Source organism: Gymnogyps californianus, chromosome 9 (assembly GCF_018139145.2).
Source record: "Gymnogyps californianus isolate 813 chromosome 9, ASM1813914v2, whole genome shotgun sequence".
Taxonomy (NCBI): Eukaryota; Metazoa; Chordata; class Aves; order Accipitriformes; family Cathartidae; genus Gymnogyps; species Gymnogyps californianus.
The window spans coordinates 16,886,280-16,907,914 of NC_059479.1; the positions used below are offsets into that span (position 1 = coordinate 16,886,280).

At 40.1% G+C, this 21,635-nt stretch overlaps 1 protein-coding gene across 1 annotated transcript in view; it reads right to left on the reverse strand.

Annotated features, from left to right (window-relative positions):
• The window catches only part of IL1RAPL2 (interleukin 1 receptor accessory protein like 2), a 394,936-nt gene that overhangs the window by 161,055 nt on the left and 212,246 nt on the right, over positions 1 to 21,635 (reverse strand). The window contains exons 4-5 of the mRNA XM_050901762.1: positions 16,072 to 16,258; positions 9,980 to 10,133 (exon numbers count right to left, since the gene is read on the reverse strand). Of these exons, the coding sequence (XP_050757719.1) occupies positions 9,980 to 10,133; positions 16,072 to 16,258 (341 nt within the window). The remainder of the gene's footprint in view (positions 1 to 9,979; positions 10,134 to 16,071; positions 16,259 to 21,635) is intronic.

The window sequence follows — 21,635 nt, forward strand, 5'->3', positions numbered from 1 at the left end:
TCCAAACTCGTTTTTCATGAGCCCTATATTAACAGGTCACTCTGGTGAATGGGAAAGTCATCAATCTGGATCATTTGAGGGACCGAAAATGGAGGAGCTTTTATCCTTGTGGATATATTGCGTTGTCACTTCAACAGCGACACAGTTCACATAGCAACCACGAATGGGCACGTGCATCCTTCAGATACTGTCCAGATCCTCAGCTTACTGACTTTGATGAGGTGCTCTTGAAACCAGCAGAGTTGGGTCAATTTATCAGGACCTTGCTGGGCCTCCGGTGAAAAGGAGATGTTAAAAGACAGAACGTGACTGGCTGTGTCACTTCTTCCAGGTGAATGGGCAACTGCATTGTACTGATACCTCGCTCTGGATTGAATTTTCCTGTTGACTCTTCGCAGACACAGAAGTTGCTGCAGATTTATGTTGGGGTTTTTGCGTGGTTGAACAAGGAACACTCTGAAAGAGGCAGAGAAATTGCTCCGTTTTCCAAATGTGGTCAAAAGCAAATGGCCACATTTCTCTTTCTGGATCACACTGCGTTTGCCTGAGGTAGCTAGAAAAATTAAAGTCACTATAGAAATTAGTGGCTATTAAGTGTGCTTTCACCACAGAAACATGCTTAGCTGTCCACAGCAGTTAATGGGATGCTGCTGGCCAGACACGTAACAAGTCAGAGTCCAAATTAAAGGTTTAAGATAAATACTTTACTGTAAGAAACAGAAACCTAATATTTACAAAACAAGGACCTTGATAAAAATTAATACAAATCACATAAAATATCTCAAAAGAAAACTAATTTTTGGCACTTCCTATATGTAGCTTTAAATAGACAGTTATTTCAGCAATGGTTTGAGAACCCAGCTGTGAAATTCATTTCCTGGTCTTTTAGTACTGTATTTGTCAGCACTTAACCCATTTCTGGCTTGGTTTCTGTCACAAGAAGGAAGGTTTCCTTTAGAAAATCAAAACACTAGAAGATGCAATGCATCATTTATATGAAAATGCAGCAGAGGAAATGCTAAGAACAGTATCTCCTACTAAAGGTCTTTTAAAGTTTGGGAGTCTCAGTAAAAACTTAATTTGGGCAGGTTTTTCTCCATCCTTCGCATTTAATGAAAAAGTGATTCCCTGATTGTGTCAAGATATTGCAAACAGGGAGAAGAAATGAAGTCTTGCTATGGAAATGTGTAAGTTATAGCAGCAAGAAAATGTCACTTCAGATATGACGTAAATGTTATGTATTTTAACATGTCAACATTAGAAGGGAACAGGAAGGATTTTCTGTTCCCAAACAATCTGTGGTATCCCTCCCAGAAGTACAGAATTTCTGCAGATTTAACTTGTTCACTTTCAGATTTGTCTTCTGAATTAAAAAAGTATCTCCGTTTGACAGCTATGAGAACTGTAGTCACAAGCAAGCTGCTTTTCTCTTTGCCTTTTGTTTTTGTAAATATTTTCCCCTCAACAACAGGTTTCTCTAGATTTTTTTCACTTATTCTCTTTCGGACTCAAATATTGATAAAAATTCTGTTACAAAAAAATGTTAAAAGGTGTTTTCCAGAAGGAAAGAAGGCCCTGCTGCCTCTACCACTATAAATACAGTCCATTGGCCGATGGCATGTACTAACACCATGAATTAAAAAGGAAATATAAGTCACTGTGAATATCTCACCAGCTTATTATCCACCCTAACTGCTTACACTATGTTTGATGAAAATCTGAAAATGCATACTTTATTTTGAGCTCAGCAGCTCTGGTTGGTTAATCATTATATCTTACCTTGTGACACTATTAGAGAATGATACTTAAAGCCCAATGCGGCACACAGGCACATGTCAGGGAAGCCACAGCGTGAGCCCCCTTCTCCATGCATCCTCCTGAGGCTGAGGTGTGAGATACGACCTCACATCAGCCAAGGAAACAGAGTGCAAACATCTATCACCCCCCTACTCCAGAAGCATTTTGCACAGTGATTTGCCGTCCATATTACTAAGTATGGGAGGGAGTTATGGCTTACAGATAAAAATAGCTTGTTAAGTACAAAATTGGGCTCTAAAGTAGAAAGTGCCAATGTTCTCTGATTGCACTCCAGCAGCTCCCCGTGAAGTTACGGAGAGCAGAAGTTGGGCCTTCGGCTGGAAACATTACATTTCCTGCCAAGAGTGAGCTCTAGCTAGAGCACTCACATGGGATATGACAGGGGACAGGCACCCTAGGCCATATGTCAAGAGTGGAGAGGACTGCCAAGCACCGAGAGTGAACTGAACATTGTTCACAGTGGAGAAAGAAGGGCTAAAGCTGCCAAGCCAGGAGAGAAGGGAAAGAAGGAAAAACATGTTCCTGGGTCCAACAGCTGCTGACAGCTTCAACACCACTTTAGATGCGATACAATTCTGGTGAATCCTAAATAGGGGAAATTTTTCATTTGGGGATGTGGAGCTAAAAAAAGACCTCTCTAGAAGGAGCAGCTGTTTCCAGGAAAAGGGAAACAGCTCCAAATACAGCAAACACTTCCCATCCCCGTCAGCACTGGCCATGCAAGTATGCGAGGAAGAGCAAACCCTGAAGGCCAGGCTGACTCCCACCATACACATGTCACCACGTTTTACCTTGGAGTGCTTTTCAGTCTGTTTCATCAGGAAAATTCACAAGCTGCTTTACGGTTTCCCTAAAATGTTTTCTGCTTTATTTGAGACAACAGGCACTCTGATCCATGTTTGAAAATACAAATGAATAAGAGAGAGAAGAGCTAGCAGCTCTCACCAGATGCACTGGTCAAAATCAGCAATGAAAATACCTCCGCACTCCAAGCAACTCCCAGATCCCAGGGATTAGGTGAGATGTCTAGTGCTGCCAGGAGCTACAGTCTGCATTTGGTGAAAATTCTGCCATTTCACAAGAAATTTCCTGTGAAATATCAATTTAATTTTTTTTTTTTAAATATCAATTCCAAAAAATTTTTTAGTAGGAACTATCAAAACATCTAATTTCAGGAATGCTGAAAGATACTAGTGATATACATTAGTAGCTATATGTATTATTAAAAAATATACACCCACAAATCAAATTAAAATCTCTCAGCTCACAATAAAGAAGTAATTTGACAAAACAAAACAAGAAATACAAGATGTTGCAATATGATCTTTGATGTTAAAATTACTTAAACTGAAATGGATGTTATTTCCACACAGTGCTTTAATTGACATGTTACTGCCTTATTTGATGATAAAATGGTGGTAACAACAGCTATTTCATCCCTTCCCCAAAGAAAAGGCTCTGGAGCTTAGACTATGAAGCAATAACGGGAGGGTGAGAGCATGTCCAGCCTCCACCAGGACCCGACGCTCTGCCCTCTCTACAGAGTGTAATGCCAGGCAGAGATGTTACTTTGGGTACCAAAAGCCATACAAACATGTCAACTAGCTCTGCTGAAAAAGCTCCTTCAGAGTTAACTTAGGAATCCCTACAGACCAGAGCTTTGTGCAACAGGCATGTCCTTAGTATAGTACCTGTCACGGCAGAAAACTCTGCTGAGTACTTTCAGTTCATCCGCTTTTATTCCTTAGCCACCTGCTTTTTTAACCTGTGTCTTATGCTGGCCCTGCTTTTATGTATATCCAATTCCCACCTCCACAATGATATTCAGAGCTCAGTGACCTTTTAAAGCTAAAGTGTTTTTTTGGATAAGTAACTACTTAAGCAATACTGAAGCATTTCATAAATTCATTGCAGATTACTAAACCGCTTGTGCCAAAACATAATGCCGTTGGGACAGAATCATAATTAAATGTTTTCAGATTTTTAAGCAAATAACAATTCTTGTATTTTACATTATAAAAGTAAATCCCTTACAATAGTCTGAATTCCAAAGGACATGTTTCAGTTCAGTTCAAATAAGCTTTTAATTTATCTTAATGCTTTTTGCTGTGATGGTTCTGGAAACTGTCAGCAGCCAAAAATGTTGTCAATCCACATGTCATTTGTATGATTCTGTTGATAACACTTTATCTACTGCAAACTGATAAAGCTTAGAGTGCACTTACAGATTACTGCAGGTGTAAATTTGTACTGATCAGCACCCATTGATTCCTGCCAATGTGTCACTAGAGTCCACTACATACAGCGTAAAATAGCGTACCCAGTTTACAGAGGATTAAAAATGTGCAGAAAAGCAACTACCTCCAAATAGTGGACAAACTTTTAGCTCTTATCCTCACTTATTCTGTGGTAGCTTGTCTCTGTATGTCCCTAGAGCTGCTGGAGAGTATGACTAATTGTTTGCATTTTTAAATCCAATTCACCCCCTTGGCTTAACAATAGTAAATTACCATCAACTAGTTGTGCTAATAAAGGGGTCCAAAACACACAAATAAAATCTAGCAACAGCAGCAGGTGTAATTTGAAAAGTGAGCAATGTAATGAGATTTGAAAGAATTTAATTGAAAAACTATAAGCAAAGCATGAATTCAGGCAGAATCATTCAATTCATGTAGCCATGTGGAATAATTTGTCATTTATGACGGTCAAAACAAATATTGCTGCATAAATGACTTTTAGGAACAGCCTGGCATTTTAGCAGCCTATGACAGAGTAGAGGTTGAAGGAAACCTGGAGGACAGGGCTGCTGGACATTGTGGTCCAGTAATTCCTGCATGTCACTCCAATCCATCACCAGAAGTTTATTAAGTTGGTCAGATGGCCACTTTCTGCTGTCAAACTGGAAAATAATTCACCGGTACAAGTTCACAAATCAGCTCTTTTCACAAGAAGCAGAAAGAACAAGGCAACCTCTCCCACTAGCATAGCTGTCCATGGAAAAGCACATCCCTGCAAGATAGCCCCATCTGGCAGGGGACACCTGGGCCAACCCATGAGAGCAGGCCTTGCTCCTTTCTCAGGGGGGTCACCCTTTCCCCAACCTCCAAGGTACATCTGTTTACATCTTCTAAGCCTGTCTCCTTACAGACCAGTGTTCCAAAGAGTGCTGAAGCAGCAGGTAAACATAGCAGGTATTTTGCTCAATTGCACCTTTTCATTCCAAAGGCTATTGAAACATTGCTGTGTATCAAGACAGAGTGAACTGGTTGGCAGGGTTGGGGAAAGCAAGAGGTTGCGTAAATTGCCTTTCAAAAACAACATGACTTTTTATGTTTGGGTTTTTCTTTTTATCTGAATAATTGTTCTTCAATGAACACTGACATTTAACAATACTCATTAAAATGTTTATGATTTCTGATATTCCTGAACATCTGTAATTTTATTAAAAACTAATAAATTCTGGTATTGTTGATTATCTATAACTTTATATTAGTATGTTCATTTTTTCTATGTGGGTGCACCCTAATTTATTATCTAATTAAAAAGCGAGTTTCTGTTACATTTTTAGGCTTTAGAACCCTGGATCACAGTTGCTAATCTCACTTGTTTGTCCACAACAAAACTACCAAGAGGCAAAGTGAAAAGGTATATATATAATTTTTTTTTTACATAGACTGAAGGGTTACATGTTACTTGCTAAGAGATAATGCTGCTGTTGTGTTTCTTCAGCAAAAAAAGGCTGACAAGACTTGTTTCACATCTGTCTGCATAATATAACAAACCCCATGAAGAAATAGTGATGAAAAAGCTGTTTTGTTGACAATCTATTATTGTTAAATGCACCCAAACACCAAGATTTAGGCACTACTCATTAGTGTTGTATTGTAGCTCAGGATTTTGTCCCTATAAACACTTTGTGTCAAAATATTTTTCAAATATATTCTAGGCTGCAAGCCTTTTCCTTACAACCCCAAAGAGCCATAGCCTCTGAAGCCTTTTATCATCTTAATCACACTTGCCTGTACCTTAACCATCGAAGCCATACAATAACATTGCCAGCCACATATAGTACTCCATGTATAGTCCAACTACCCCTTTCTACAAATGCTGTTTTACCTGTTTGTCTTGTGCTCTGCTCATCTACTAACACAACTCAGATCTCTTTGCCTTTCTGACTGTGGCCAGGCATTACCTTGATGGCTTTCAGTTTCCATCTATGACTCCAGAGATTTTTCCTTACAAATTATCTCATAGCGTAGCTAATATCATGACTTAGTCACAGGAAGAAGAAAGGGAGTAGGAACTCCCCTTCTACCTCTGACTGAGCCACTGAGATCTTCCGTTTGGGTTTGCAAAAGTGAGAAGGCAAGACTGGATCTGAGGAAAGCAGTGCCTGAGGACCGGCACACGGTGTTCTTGCAGCTCCCTTGCACAGCCACAGCCACTCAGGCAACTGCCCCAACACTCTGGCACAGGAAGTTAAGGCAGCACCTTCTAATAGCTCTAATGACTTCACTGGAAGTTCGCTTAAATAATCGCTGGATAACTAACTAATAAGAGCAGGGCTTTGCCCCTAATTAAAAGTCTCACCTAGCAGACTCTACTTGAAATAAATGCTTAAGCAACACTAATATGAATATCAAATACACAGTCATTCTTCACTTAGTTCACCACTGCTCTCTTGTCTGCAATTAACTTTAATCAGGCTGCCTTGTGGGATCACATCTTCAGTAAAGCTGCTGCATTAGTCTTGGATATCATTAAACTCTTCTGATTACCTTTTCCAACAGCAAGTTAAAATGGTGCTTCTGGCTCCTGCACCTTCAAATTTTCCTGAAGCTTTCTGTTACATCAGCACTGCATTTATTCTGATTTCAAGCTTCATTCTTTAGATGCCCATACTGCATTTACCTATGAATATCAGTTATTTCATATTGCCGCTTCCATAACTACCAGAACCTCCAAAAAGGACTAAAAACTTCATGTACCAGATTTGATGCAACTTTAAAAAAGGAAAGATCCTTGTCTTACAATCAAAAAATAAAGTAAATAACTTAATTGACTTAACTGGTATTTCAAGTATTGTGTACTTAGCGAATGCCTGGAAGACTACAGGGAATCTAAGTCAGCCTCCTCTCTCTCCATGGCAGTGCAGCTTTCCTTGCTCGAGGGAGATGTGGAGTTGCTTGTTTCACTTTCAGAATAACTCTTTAATAACAATTTCAGGTTACCATGGCTGCTAGCAGTGGCCAACTGAGTCTTGCTGTTAGAAAGCTGTATTGTTAGAGGAACTCAGGCACTTGCCAATAAATGCCAATTCAGGCATGTTAATAAGGAACAGCAATAGAAACAGCATTAGCAAGTTCCTGCAGAAGAAAACAGTAGGCAAGATCCTTTTCTCCACATCTGCATTGCAGGCTAGCAGAGACAATTCTACCACAGCTTTGCTGGTAAGCCTTCAGCAGTATTTGCTAACAGTGATTTTAAAGACCAGCAGGTTCAGCAGTCTGAGCTCTGGTCTCACCCTAGGTCCTCCTGGTACAGCATTTTGATGGGAACTCAATTTTCAGACAGGTGAATAATGTGGCCCAGTGCACCACCAATCCCACTACAAGACAGACATGGGCATACTGGAACGAGTCTGTGAAGGGCCACAAAGATGATTAAGGGACTGGAGTATCTATCATATGAGGAGAGGCTGAGAGAGCTGGAGTGGGTTGGTCTGCAGAAAAGAAGGCTCATGGGGATCTTATCCAGGTGTACAAACATCTGGCGGGAAGGTGTAAAGACGACGGATCCAGACTGTTCTCAATGGTGCCCAGTGAAAGAATAAGAGGCAACAGGCACACAAACTGTAATAAAAGAAATTCTGTTTAAACGTAAGAAAAATCTTTTTTACTGTGAGGGTGGTTGAACACTGTGACAGCCTTGCCCAGAGACGTTGTGGAGTTTGTATTCTCAGAGATAATCAAAACCCGACTGGGCACAGCCCTGGGCAGCCTCCTGTAGCTGATTCTGCTTGAGCTGGGGGTTGGACGGGATGATCTCCAGAGGTGCCTCCAACCTAGATCTGCACTAGCCCCAGGGAAAGCAAACTCTCAGGATGTGTGTGCCAAAAACTACACCAGTATGTAGTTTTCCTTCTGCCTCCCGTGAGACATATTCTTCAACAAAGTCCCTGAGTATGTCATGTATCTGCTCCCAGCCTGTGATCTAATCTGCCTCAGGCCGCTCCACCCGACGTGGCCAGCCACACAACACAAGTAATCCTCCGCTGTTGGTTGTATGAGTTTTCTTTGACCTCTCCCCCATAAAGATCTAAACCCACATGCATGTAAAATTCACAAACTGAAAGAAAACAGGAGAAATAAACTTGGTGAAGCAAAAAACTATAAGATAATATGCTTACATGGTTCAATGTATTACATTCATAGTTCTAATCCATATTTTCAGGTTGTCATCTACATAAACTTACTAGCCTATTCCAGATATCTAGAGAGATTCAACCAGCAAACACATAACATCAGATATGTCTCCCAAACACTTAAATCTAGAAAAGATGTTTACTAACATATGTGCTTTTATAAACTAAAGGAAATTTAATTGAATATGAATTTCACACCAAATTACAAGGGGAACAATCTCCTGGTTCTCAAGCATTTTGCAAAAAGGAGAACACTTGCATATTCCATATTTACATTTTTAATAATTCAGGTCATAAACATTTTAATAAAACAACTAACTTTAATAGATACTATAGTTAGTTTAGGACAAATTCATTAAGCTGTGAAGTATGAATATACCACACTGTTCAAATAATGACGAGAAACATGAGTTCTAGCAAGGTCATGATGAGAGGGAGAGCATAGACTATCTGTTATCTAAAGAATATCCATCATGGGGAACTGAATTAGATGCATCTCATTTTCGCTTTGTCAAACTTAGTTCATATTCTGGTTGAAGACCAGCATGCTACCTAGGATAGCAACTATCCACAAGGCAGGTATTATATCTTCATTTGACAGGTCTGGGGTCAGGTAGGTCAAATCAATACTTCAGAGACCTGTCCATGGTCAAAAATGAACAACAAAGAATCACATGATATATGAATCTGGCACACAGGGAAAAGAACTCATTTAAAATGAGGAATAATGATAAGAACAGAAAAATGGATTTCACTCAAAATAAAGGGAAGAATTGTATTTCAAGAACATATTAGAAATATCACATGGACTAATTCAGTTTCATGTAAGAAAGTAGGATTCTACTTATCACCGCTTTAAGTACGACCCCATTTTAATCATTATGTTGAAACACAGATGGGAAAATACCTAACCATTTTTTTTACACGGTTTTGTGCAAAAGGCTGAAAAACACTCAACTGTTTTCAGATACTTGCAAAGTTCCACAGACACTGAAGGCAAAATAATAATTATAGATGTTATACTGCACAGTAGAATGGAAAGGGATCAGGAATATATTAGTAGGCAATACTATTTTACCCATTCATTTCTGGTACCTGACAAAAAGAGACAGAAAAATACTGTTGATTAGTAGATTACTACATGGACTCAAAAACATACAATGTATGACTTCCTAATAAGCAGGTTACTTTCCCTCTGATGGTCCAATGTTCCTAATTTCATTATTGGAACAGGTTGTGCCACACTCTTCACTGAAGACAAACCCTAGACTAGAGAAGTTGATCATCATAAATGAAACCAAAGCTTAAAAATATGCAACAATCACTCAAAAAAAAAAAAATTAATGACTCAAGATGTCTCTTTCGGCTGTGTTTTATTCTAGGACAAACCTCATCAAAAGCCTGTTTTACAGCTTCAGTCAACCTTTCCTCTGTTTAGCATTGAAGACAAAACTGGAGTCTGAATTACTTCCAGCGTATAGGGAGGACTTAGGTCTGCTCTACCTTTTGCTTTATAACCAGTATTTCCAGGTTTTGTACAGAGCAAAAGTTAGAAATAGTCTTCTGTGGAATTTTATAAGATCTTGATATAAATTTCCCCTAGTTTGGGACTGCTCGGCTATTGGGATTTGGTTTGGACTTACTTCTATCAAATAGATGCACTGACATGTGAAAGCCACTTTCTCTTATTATTTCAAAGCTTTATTTTTTCTATTGGCATAGAACAAAGATTCTTACCAGTAACCTTCAATTCAACTGTTCTTCGTATAAGCTTGCCTTCAAACTTTAGTTCACAGGTATAATTTCCTCCATCTTCTTCCTGGACCTCTTGTATTAAGAGAGTATTTCCCTTCTGAATAACAATGCTTCTCCACATTTTTGGCTTACATTCCTGCAGAAAAGAATCCATTGCCAAAATTACCCAGCTTGTATGACATAAGACAGTGTTGCCTGATCAGATTTTCAGTATTATACATAAGTAAACAACCATCTCAATATATTTTGCAATTCAAATTCGAATATAATTTCAGAAAGCACAGAGATCTGAAACTGGAATTAATTTGAAGACAGAAATTAAACAGAAATGTTTTTAAGGTTCAGTAATTCCCACTGTATCACGTGGGCCGTGTTTAATATGTGGTGCCCTGAAGCAATGGTTAAGTATCTTCTCCTTTTCATGATGAACAACTGCCAAGACCTCTACTTTAGGATGGACCATTAAAATGCATCTCCGTTGGAAGGGAGGAAGGGCAACATCTGTTAAGAGTTAGGCTGAAGGCAAACATTACACACAGTCTCAGGCTAGAACCATTTACCAACAGAAGAAAACAGGAAGAACAACAGCAGTTTTGTGAGCAAGAGAATTCAGGAAGCCTGGTTTCCTTATGGTCTTGTTTCTCATCACTGGCTTCTCTGGCACCTGATGAGCTTTGATTCAGCCTTTTCCCATCACTGGGCTCTTTGTAGCATCACTCCCACGTGCGTCCTCTAATGGAGTACATGGTACTGATGGCCTGCAACTCTCACTGACTTCGCCAGGCAGACCTTAGCTGTTATTTGGCAGATTTAGGTTCACCACTATGAATTGTGGTCCTACTGGAACAGCATTTGAGTCCTTCTGTATACTGTGTTATACAGTGCAAGAAGAGGCTCTCCCTTTCCTAACGTGCTGTATCCTTGCAGCCCAATCAGTCACCTTCCACGCTAACGGTACTCATGATTGAATACCTCTTGGAATGCTCTGAACTAAAAGCACAGGCACAATCTAATCATTGTCTCTTTAAAACGGTACCTTAAGATTATATATTTATTGTGTCTCAATAACTTTAACATCAAGCCTGTTCTGCCTGCAAACAAAATCATGCTTTTCTCAGTTCTCCAAAACACTCAGTACTCCCAACAGTTCTGGAGGCTCTGGCTAATTCTGTACTCAGAGCATACAAAGCAGCATAGGGCCCGAGCACCTTTAATGCTCCCCTATTCTGTCTCTCAAGGTGGCAACATGGAATAAGCTCTCAGACTGCAACTAACAATCTTGCATCAGTTACATCAGGCTCAGCAACTTCAGAGATTAGTGTAAATAGCCCAAACCTATGCCCCATTTTCTGCTCATCTGCAACAGCAGTGTCAGAAACACAGCAAACAAAATAGAACAAAGCTTTCTCTTAAGAAAACAACCAAACAAGGAAATACGTTGACATGCAAATATACTGTATGACAGCAAGAGATCAGAATGACACAAACATAATTTTTTGATGGGACTCCATGCACATTCCAAATCCACAATGTCAGATTCTAAATTAAAGGATAATAATAAAGAAATAAAAAGATGGGACTGTGAGCTTCTAGCCTTGCATGTGAAAATGGAGCACTGAAGCATTTATCCCTATCCCTAGTAGGCCAAATTCAGTTACAATGTGGTCAGATTTCGAATTCTGAAACTGTGCGATACTACTGCAGGTAGCAGAGTGTTCAGGTTATCTTTCTGTTTCCAAAGTACAGTCGTAAGGGAAGTGTAATCTTGTCTTGCATGTGAACTTTAGTTAACACTGATGACAAAGAATGATCAGAATCGAGATCCTATCTGCTGTGCTAAGAAGAATCAGAGCTTATTTTTGTTACTAAATTGCACTGACATCGCTTGAGACTCATGCAGGACACAGATCTGAGCCAGAAAATGCCATTAAATTCTTTCTGATTTGCACTCAATTTTTTATTCCTATTTAAAGGTACATCAACCACCTACTTGGAGGAACTAAAGCTGAACACTGGGCAAAGAATATGATTCAGTTCTATTCAATCCTAATTTAGAAGGAATACGATTCCCAGAATACACAAAGTAAGCATATTTCAGATATGCATCCTTTCAGTGCAGCACTGAAAGACCCTATCATATGTCACCAGTTTTATATTCTCTATTTTATTTTAAAAAGTATGGCAGCAAAGAGATTGAAGATACATTTTCATACGCTTTATACTTTTATATACTACAAGTTTGTAATAAGAAGGGCGACATCTTTACTACTACAGAGATTAATGATTTAGCACAACATTTGTGCTATTGTGGTTTTACAGAGAGGAATTGTTCTGTTGGAATTGTACCACTAATTTCCTAATTGTTTCTTTTTGTATCTACTTAAAACACTTCATATTAAAAATTATTTATAAGTTTTTCTTTTCCAAATTTTAGTTAATTAATTTTTCTTTTACTGACTAGGCAGGCTTTCTAAACATATGTTGAAAATGCCTGTTTTATTCTGCCTGTTCTTCACAGACTGGCTCAATACACAAAACTAAAAGCAAAAAAGGGGAGAAGCTGGAAAATCATAACAATTTGTATTTTAAGCAACAAAAATGGCCGAAAAACAAACCAATAAACAAAAATCTAACTAGTCTTCATATTGTGAAAACAATCCAGATTTTACCGTCAGAGGTCTGCTAATCTCTCTAAAAAAGTGCTCATTTGTACGACTGTTCATTGTTTAACCAATTAATTGCTCTTTTCTGCATTTGTACCATGTTTACCTGCTAAAAGAATTTGAAAGTTTCTTTTTCTCGCCTATTTATTCTCCTTAGACATCTTAAACGTTTTGGGTTTTTTTCCTCCCAATAATTAAGTTGTGCACTATTATGCTTCTTTTTGTCTTCCTTGAAATTTAAGTAGCAGCACCTCAACAACTCTATTTTTTGTAGGGTAGATAACAACTACCTGTCCTTCATCTGATATTTTGAGATTGTTTTCACAGCCCTTCCTTCAACCCAGTAGTAGAAAAGAGATGGCAGAAATGGATTGAGACTCCGCATTCCACATGCAGTATACCTTTTTCCTCTGCCAGTTGATTTTTCATGAAACTGCTCTTACTGTTAAATCCCATTCATTCAATCATGCCTTGACACATACATTCATTTAAAAAAATTCCTTATACTTCTTGTCAAAGAAGTTCTAACAGGCATAACAGAGCTGTGTGTATATCGATGGCATTAATTGTGGAAATCTTTAAAAATAAGTATTTCATGCAGTGTAATTCTAGCCAGAAGTGAAGTTCACACTACTGTTAAAACAAATCCTCATAGCAAATGTTTTATTACTTATCGAGTGTGCATGTGGAAAACTATTCAGGCATAATTATTTTAAGAGTGTGTTTAAATTACAGTTAACTCCCTGTAAATTGATGCAATTATTGGCTCAGATTCATTAATCCCTCCACATAGAGAAGCCTTTTGGAAGGCAGGACGAGTCCTGCACACGGTGGGCTTGCACCATTACTGTCCTGTCTGATGGTATTTCATCAGTCACAAGCCCAAAATCCTCGACTACCAGCGAACTGGCAGGTTCTCGTGAATACAAGGGTTTCTCTTTTCAGTCAAAGGTATAAAGAAGTAACCTCGAGGACTTCCTCATATTTATTTCCCTATTGTTCTATTTTGGACAACGTATACTCTCCCCCTGGATGAAAATCTTCTCTAAATATTTCAGAATAATGAAAAGGAATTGCCCCCCAGTGCCTCTGGAGCAGATTTACACAAGAAGATGGCTGATTACACCTTCACGTACATGTCAAGCTCAATCACAAAGGTAGAGGGGAAAAACTTGAGGATCCAGTGTGCTATGAGTGGAAACAGATGTCTTCTTCAGAAAGTGAGGGTCAGATCCTAAAGTGGAATATCACCTTACACTATTCTTCGGGAGAAGGGACCTGCTTTTTGTTACACAGGTTGCCTCACACAGCATGATCTTAAGTCCCAGATTGCAGTTTGTAGGGGTTACCACAGTACTCATCATATTATTTTGAAATCCAAGTAATTATATATTTTCTAGAAACTGGACTTATGTTCTTTTGAATACGCAGACTTCTATTAACAGTTAGTACCATAATACCCTCTAGAATATTTTTCCAAAATCCTGTTTCAGGAATAAGTTTCAAGGGATAACCTGACATATATATCTTCTGCATAACATTAATATTGACACTTCACATTACCGAGCTTCATGACTCAGCTCCAGACAACATAGGTGTTGTCTAAGAACTGAACTGATGGCACCTTATTGTTAATTATGGATAAGGAGGTATATGTAGTAGGTTATTCCACTAATGTCTCTTTTCATTACCAAGCCAGACCAAAGGTTGTCGACTTCGATTGTCTCACCGTTATCATCCAACCACATCAATTCTGTTCAATTTCACCACAGTGATGACTTGTCAGTCAGCTGTCATACTCCAGCCTGGTGTCACACAACCTGTGTGTGCAACCCAGATAACACATGTGGGTATACGGAACAAAGACCCTTCCGTTCCCTTTCTTGGTCAGCAAAAAGCATAGTTGATGTGAGGTTGTACATGCATCCCCTTAGACTGATTTCTCCTCCATGACAGCTGAAGATTAGTCTTGCCAGACTATTTTTGCAGCATGCTCTTGCAAAAAAATGAGATCTTCAGTGATCTGGTGTTCAGTAATACCTAGGTAGATAGGGCAAGAAACACCTTCTCTCTGGTACCCTCTTTTCTCCAAGATTTCAGACTTAACTGAATACACATATTTTACGTATGAACAGTACTGAAGATATCCACCCATATGCTGAGAGAAACAGCTTCAATGGCTAAAAGAAAAACTTTGTTTATACTAACAGTGGGTTATGGCACACATTTTGTTACTGTAAGATAGAACATGTGAGATTTCTGTAAAAAATAGAAATAGATGACAACTTTTATAATTGCTCTTTTCTGATGCAACCTGCTAAGGAGGAAAAAAATCTGCAGCTCTGCACATATTAGTTATTCACACAAAATAACTGTCTTTAAAGAATGTTATTAAGGTTGGTAAATCAAGCACTCAAAATTTAGGATTTAACTAATTTGTATGTTTCTGTCTTTATTACCTGAACCAAGTTTGTCCTAAACTCTTTCTGCCTTTATCCCTACAATCCAAACTCTGTTTTCCACGGACGCCACTGAGCTCTTCCTCTTGCCCAACTATTTATTGTTCCCTCTGACTCTCAGCTCTTTATTCTTCTCCATTGTTTCTTGCAGCAACTCATACCCGAGGGCTTTTCAAATATCAGACTTTGGTCCAAGTCCAGACAACAGGTAAAATTTGCCAGACCTTGCCATGGTCTCAGTACCTGATGTCTGTCTGACAACCCATATTTTAGTCATTCTTCTGTTTTCTTGGGGAGCTACAGAAACACATCACCGATACATCTGCTGCTGAAAGTGGTGTGTGATACTTGACAGGCCTTGGAGAAGGTACAGCCAGCCACGTTACCTGCCGAATAGTAAAAGTATCTAACGGATCTCAGTAAAAATTAACAGACCTCAGTAAAATTACTCAATGAACCTCAGCAAAAGTAAATGCATCGCTGTGAAATTACCCAGCAGACTTTGCTAAAAATTAACAAGCCTTGGTGAAATTACCCAACAGACGTCATAAAAATTAATTGGGTAGCACTACTGAAGCTGGCGGTGCTGATACACCTTTGGCTCCATTGTAGGTTGCCTCCCTTTGTTTCTACTACAGTATCAGGTAGGGAGACATCCCAAGGTGAAAACCGGTACAGAGGCACAGTGGTCTGGGGACGTGGTACTGCTGTTAGAGAAGTCATGTGACCTCTTGCACAGAACATCCTCATTGATGCTGATTTCTGTTGGACAATGACTACGCTGGGTAGTTTTGCCTGCACTTTAGTATTACTCCTGTAATACTGGGAGAGCATCCTCCAGAGCAGTCACAAACCACTGCAGGCTCAGAAAAGGCCATCTCTAAACCTCAGTCTGAAAACAGTGGAAGTTTTGTATAGTTTCAGCACAACAGCAATAGACAGCAATAGTTACCTTGTACCACACCACATCCGGCTCTTGACCGACTGTTTTGTAATCCTCAATATCAGGACAGGAGATTGTCTTTCTCTTAGTGACTTCTGATTTTTCCAGATATCTGATCTTGCTGTTGTAGCAAAGTCCAGATTCATTCTCAGCTACTGTCAAGGACATGGACACCTTCATGCAATATGTTGAGTTTCTACAGGGACAAAAAGATGTTTTCATTTATCGTACCTCCTTTCTACCATGTTTGTTTCAGCACAGTAAGTTTCTTTGTTAAGCTCTCATCTTCACAAACACTTCAGTGACACATTCAAATAGTGACTGTCATGCTGTGCATTTCCAACACAGAGGAATCACTAGAAAATATAAAAGCTCATTTCTCATTTACTATGAAGAAGCCTGTAGAAATTTTGTTGACAAGTGATCTAACCCAGTACAGCAGCTCTTTCGAGCTTGCAAGTCTACGAACACAGGAACCTGTTGGCATTTCAAATGTTGGTCAGGATATACTGTCCCATTTCCTCTGTGTCACACGCACTCCTCCTCTCCCTCTTTCTCTCCCACCTTGAGGAGATTTCACTCCAGTACACAGTGCTATACATTTGAGAAAAAGGGTTATGTGCTGGATGTTAAAGCACATCATGCAGGAAGAATTCCTCCCCCTGAAGGAACTGCTATATAAAATCCTACAACATGTGATATTGTGGTGGGTCAACCTGGACCAGCTGCCAGCTGCCCACCCAGCTGCTATCTCACTCCCCCTCAACAGGACGGGAAGGAGAAAATAAGATGAAAAAGCTCGTGGGTTGAGATAAAGACAAGGAGATCACTTATCAATTACTGTCATGGGCAAAACAGACTCAGCTCGAAAAAATTACTTTAATTGCAAATTAAAATAGGTTTGGATGGTGAGAAAGACAAAAAAGCTAAAACACATTCCCCTCACCTCCTTTTTTTACTCCTCTACCTCTCCATCCCCAAGTGGTGCAGGGGGTGGGGAATGGGGGGTCATGGTCCATCCATAATGGCTCCTCTCTGCCGCGCCTTCCTCCTCATGCGTTCCCCTGCTCCAGCATGGGCCCTCCATGGCTGCAGTTCCTGTCAGGAAAACCAGCTCCCCCCGGGTCTCTCCACAGCCGCAGGGGAGTCTCTGCTCGGGGCCTGGAGCGCCTCCTCCCTCCTCCTGCCCGGCCCTCGGCATCTCAGGGCTGTTTCTCACGCTTTTCCCCTCACTGCCCGGCAGCATTTTGCCCTTCCTTAAATACGCTTTCCCCGAGGCGCCGCCAGCCTCGCTGAGGGGCTCAGCTGTGCCCTGTAGTGGCGCCACTGGAACCGGCTGGAACCGGCCGTGTCCGGCACAGGGCAGCCCCTCAGCTCTCCTCAGAGGGGATCCTGCAGCCCCGCTGCCAGCGCCTGCCTGGGCATGGGCACCCAGTGCAGATACACAAGAAGTCAGACTGGTGGTTACACGGATACATTTTGGCTTTAAAATCTTGAAAAACGTAATCCCTTAGCACTTCTAACCATTGCCTGCTCTATCACCACAGAACCCTGACAGAGTTAAATCCAGGCAAGCGGATTGCAAGCTACACCTAGTTTTTCTTAATATCAGGGTAGAATAAACACAATCAGCGTAGCTCCCCTGCCTCACAATCATGAAAACAGGATTAAATTGAATTCCTTCAGACTTGCATCTTTAACAGAGCTATCAGACACACAATAAAATACTCCCAAACTGGTGTTTGTCGTGGTGTTACTGTGAAGCATTTGCACTTTGCACAGGATCGTTGGAACCCAGACTGTCAGCTTCTGCCCTTCATTAGGTGTGATGGCAAGCTACAAAGTACAAGCGACAATATAATGAGGCTCTTCCTCCCATCGTGCATCATTTTGTCATTTTAATTGACTGCGCCACAACCAAAAAAGCCTGGAGTAAAACTGACGTGCTGAGGGGTTACTCCCATCAAAGGGAGCTGTGGAGAGCTCTTGCAGGAGATGTTGCTGCTTTGCCACTGCCTCTTCCATCGCAGCTCTGCTGCAAACTGGTTTAGCTGAGGCAAGAGGGTGGCAGGCAGACAAAAACAGCCCTGTGCACCTGGAAAGTGCTCCATCAGTCAAACCCTGACACTAATGACATTGGCTGCTTACTCCGTCCAATTAGACTCATGACAATGTTTTTAATTTAAAAAAAAAAGAAAATCCAACGTGCTCCATAACAAATCTTTTCTTATGCAACATTTCAACATGTCACTCTGTCAAGTGAGCCTGTAGTTAGGAAGAAAATAAAAAGGTCTATAAGGACACTTCATCACGGCTCTAAGCTTCATGCTAAACAAGCGCTGACAAAACACTGTGTAAATGGCTGCTTGTCAAAGGTGTGCCATGAGCAGGTATTTGCAGAAAGAGGTATTTGCAAGGCAAATCAACAGGCAATCTTCAGAAACTTCCCATTTTCCGCATCGTTAGTGTTACATATTCAGCAGAACCACAGACTTCCCTCTTCATACTCCCTTCTCTTCAAAATGCCACCTGTACATTTATGTAATAAAATCGGTGGATATTTTCTCTGTCCATTACCTCAAAGTGGAAAGGCTCACTTTGCACATTGCCATGGTGCGTTTCAGTTGAGAGGCTATAAAAAAGTCTCATCCTCACAAACTGCACAAAATGTAGTATTTTACCTGAAACAAAAGTTCTCTGGACTGAAAAAATGCATCATTTTGGATGGGCTTTTCAGAAATACTTACATGATTTAGGGAACATAAGTCAACTTTCTCCCAAACTACTTGCTTTTGAAAAGGGTTACCTTTTTTGTAGGAAGAAAACAAAACATATTCGGAAAGTTCCAATGCTTCCTAATACAGCACTGAAAATCCACAAAATATGTATACAACCGCTCAGTATAATCAATAGTAATTAATCAGTAATGATTATTTAACTTTCCTGAATGACTACAAGTATTACTGAGTGCAAATAAGGTCACATGTGCTCAGTAATAATGATCCAGGCTAATCAAGAATAATGACTTTGAATAGTTGTCCATTACTTAGTGTTATTTAATAGTGCCATATTTTCTGCTAACAATCTTGCATTATTTAGATTGTATTTTGAACAACGCCGAAGACTACCTCTATTTAAAATGCTTCCTGGAACCACAACCTAAAAATGTAGTCTTCTTTTCATTAGTTACAATTAGAATTGAGTAGAATTGAGAAAACTAAGTGCCTGGTGAGCACTATCACTTTTGTTCACACTCCATGACCGAGACAATAAATCTCTTCAGGCTCATGATGAAGAAAGCCCTCACTAAGCCAACAGCAATAGAGTTGAAAGCTTTATGAATGCTTCTTCACCAGCCACTCACATCAGTGTTACTGCCGCTAATTCAGAAAAGGACAACTTCTGCAGGAATTCCAGTGAATGAAGCAGCAGCCGTCCTTCAACCTAGTCAGTTCGGGATAACAGTTATATTTCAGTCATTTGCAAAAGGAAACAGCAGTTTGATCAGCGTCACTGTTTTTCTCAATTTTGAGGCAGAAGTCTGGAGGCCGAAGTTTGTAGCAGACGTGAGCCATTCCTCCCTGTGCTAGGCAAGCTGTTCCCCAGGATGGTATGGATTCCATCACTCAGTCCTCTGAGCAAGTGATGGGTCTGTGCTGACTTTTTCTTGGAGACTCCCATGGCTACCATTTTTCTGTCAGGTCAGATGCTATGAGACAGAGCTTCCTAAAAAGATACATTCCCTTTGTTTTAACCAGAAGATTGCCATGGAATTGGCCATGTTCATTCTATGCAGGAATTAGTAGATGAACCTGTTACTTTTCCTACGCAGAAAAAAACCTTGTAATTTGAACTGTAATTTGCAGAAAAACATGCATTTGGTTTCACTGGCACATGGGAACGTGCTGTTTTCCCTCCCTTGTGGGGCCAGAGGCATAAAGGGGCTCTCTACAAGGTGACAGCTTGAGGGAGAAGCCAGGAAAGAGATCACAAAGCAGTTGATGGTCACTACAGCACTGTTTTTACCACCTGGGTAAACAGACAGGAATATTATGGTGCTGGCAACCACGCAGGTCACTGAGGTGATGGGAACTCACCTACAGAGGTCCCTCAGGAAGCCCATAGAGCTGCTGTGCTGGGAGGGATCCAGTTCTTTCTTTCCAATTATTTTCAGGACCTCTGTGTCCACAAGGGCTCTCCTTGATGAGCTGCGTTTAAGCTGTTTCTGGTAAGGCTCTTTTTTAATTTTTTTTTTTTTCTTCCCAAAGGTGCAGAGACTGACTAGCACGAATCCTACATTTATTGCTTTTCTTCTTTTAAAAGCTAAACAGATGGCCTATGAATTATAAAAAGGAAGATCCACTTTTGTTTTCAGGACATGGTCATGGAGCTTGGTGGGGCAGGTCAGTGCTCCCAGCATTTTGCAGACTGGCAGGAAAGGTTATATGACCATATTTAATGAGGAAAGCTGGAACACAAGAACAACAACAGATAACAATAGCAAAGCTGGTAACCCGGGTTTTGCTGTCAGAATCGGTGGCTGAAAGGAGTAAAAAGGAAGCACCTTCCAGGTGGATGAGGAAGATGCTGGAGGGCTTCCGGTGATGATCTCAGTATTGTGAGGCCAGGTAAGAAGAGTTGTATATATAATAGAGAATTTGGAACCCAAATGAACCTGGCAGACTGCAGACAGCTCACTTTCCACATGTAAAGGCAATAAGCCCATGAGTCTGAAAGTGGGTCTTTCAATAATTTGTCTTTTCTGAAAGGTTTCCAAACCATTCATTTTCCAGGGGAGTCGATTTCCAATGGTTTCCATTTCTATAAGAAGTAGCAGTGGTCATATGGGGAACAGGAAGAGGGAAGAAAAGAAAGAATCACTCCATAGTACAAAGAAAAAAATTTGTCTTATGTTTGCACACTGAAACTAAGATTTGTAATTCCCTATTTCAAGGGACTAGTTATAAACTGGGCCTACTCTCTCGACTGGAAATGTGAAGAAGGTTTTAGCTTTGCCAGAGTTCACACAGCAGTTTCCTTTGTTGCGGTGGCAAGGCATTTGTAATCCCCAGGCCACCTGGAACTGGCTCTGAACCACAAACTGAAGCCAGCTTAGAATCCAATAGAAAACCACAGGGAAAACCAAGGGAGTTTAACAGGTCTCAAAACAAAAGCAAGCAAAATTGTGAGTTTGGCTTGACTTCGAAGCAAGGACAAGAGGGAAAAAGGGAGGATAGAAAGAAATGGATAAGAACAACGTTTGAAATTGAAGTGTCAATCCCTAAATTATTTTTCATCTTGTTTTGAATTCAAGACAATTCATCAGCCCTAAGGTTGAATTGAAATTAGAGGAAATATTCACAACTTTGGAAAAAACTTTTTTGGCATTTGTGTTTCTGCTAAGTGATGGTGGCTTGTTAAAAGAGTCAGGTAAAACAATTTTGTCTCTAGTATGCATGGAACCTTCCCCCCCCCCGGTTTATCGATTTTCTTATAAAGAGGAAGGAAGCAGCAAAGTGGTTGAGTATTTTATATCTACTAGATCGAAAAAATCCCTAAATTTGAATTGCATA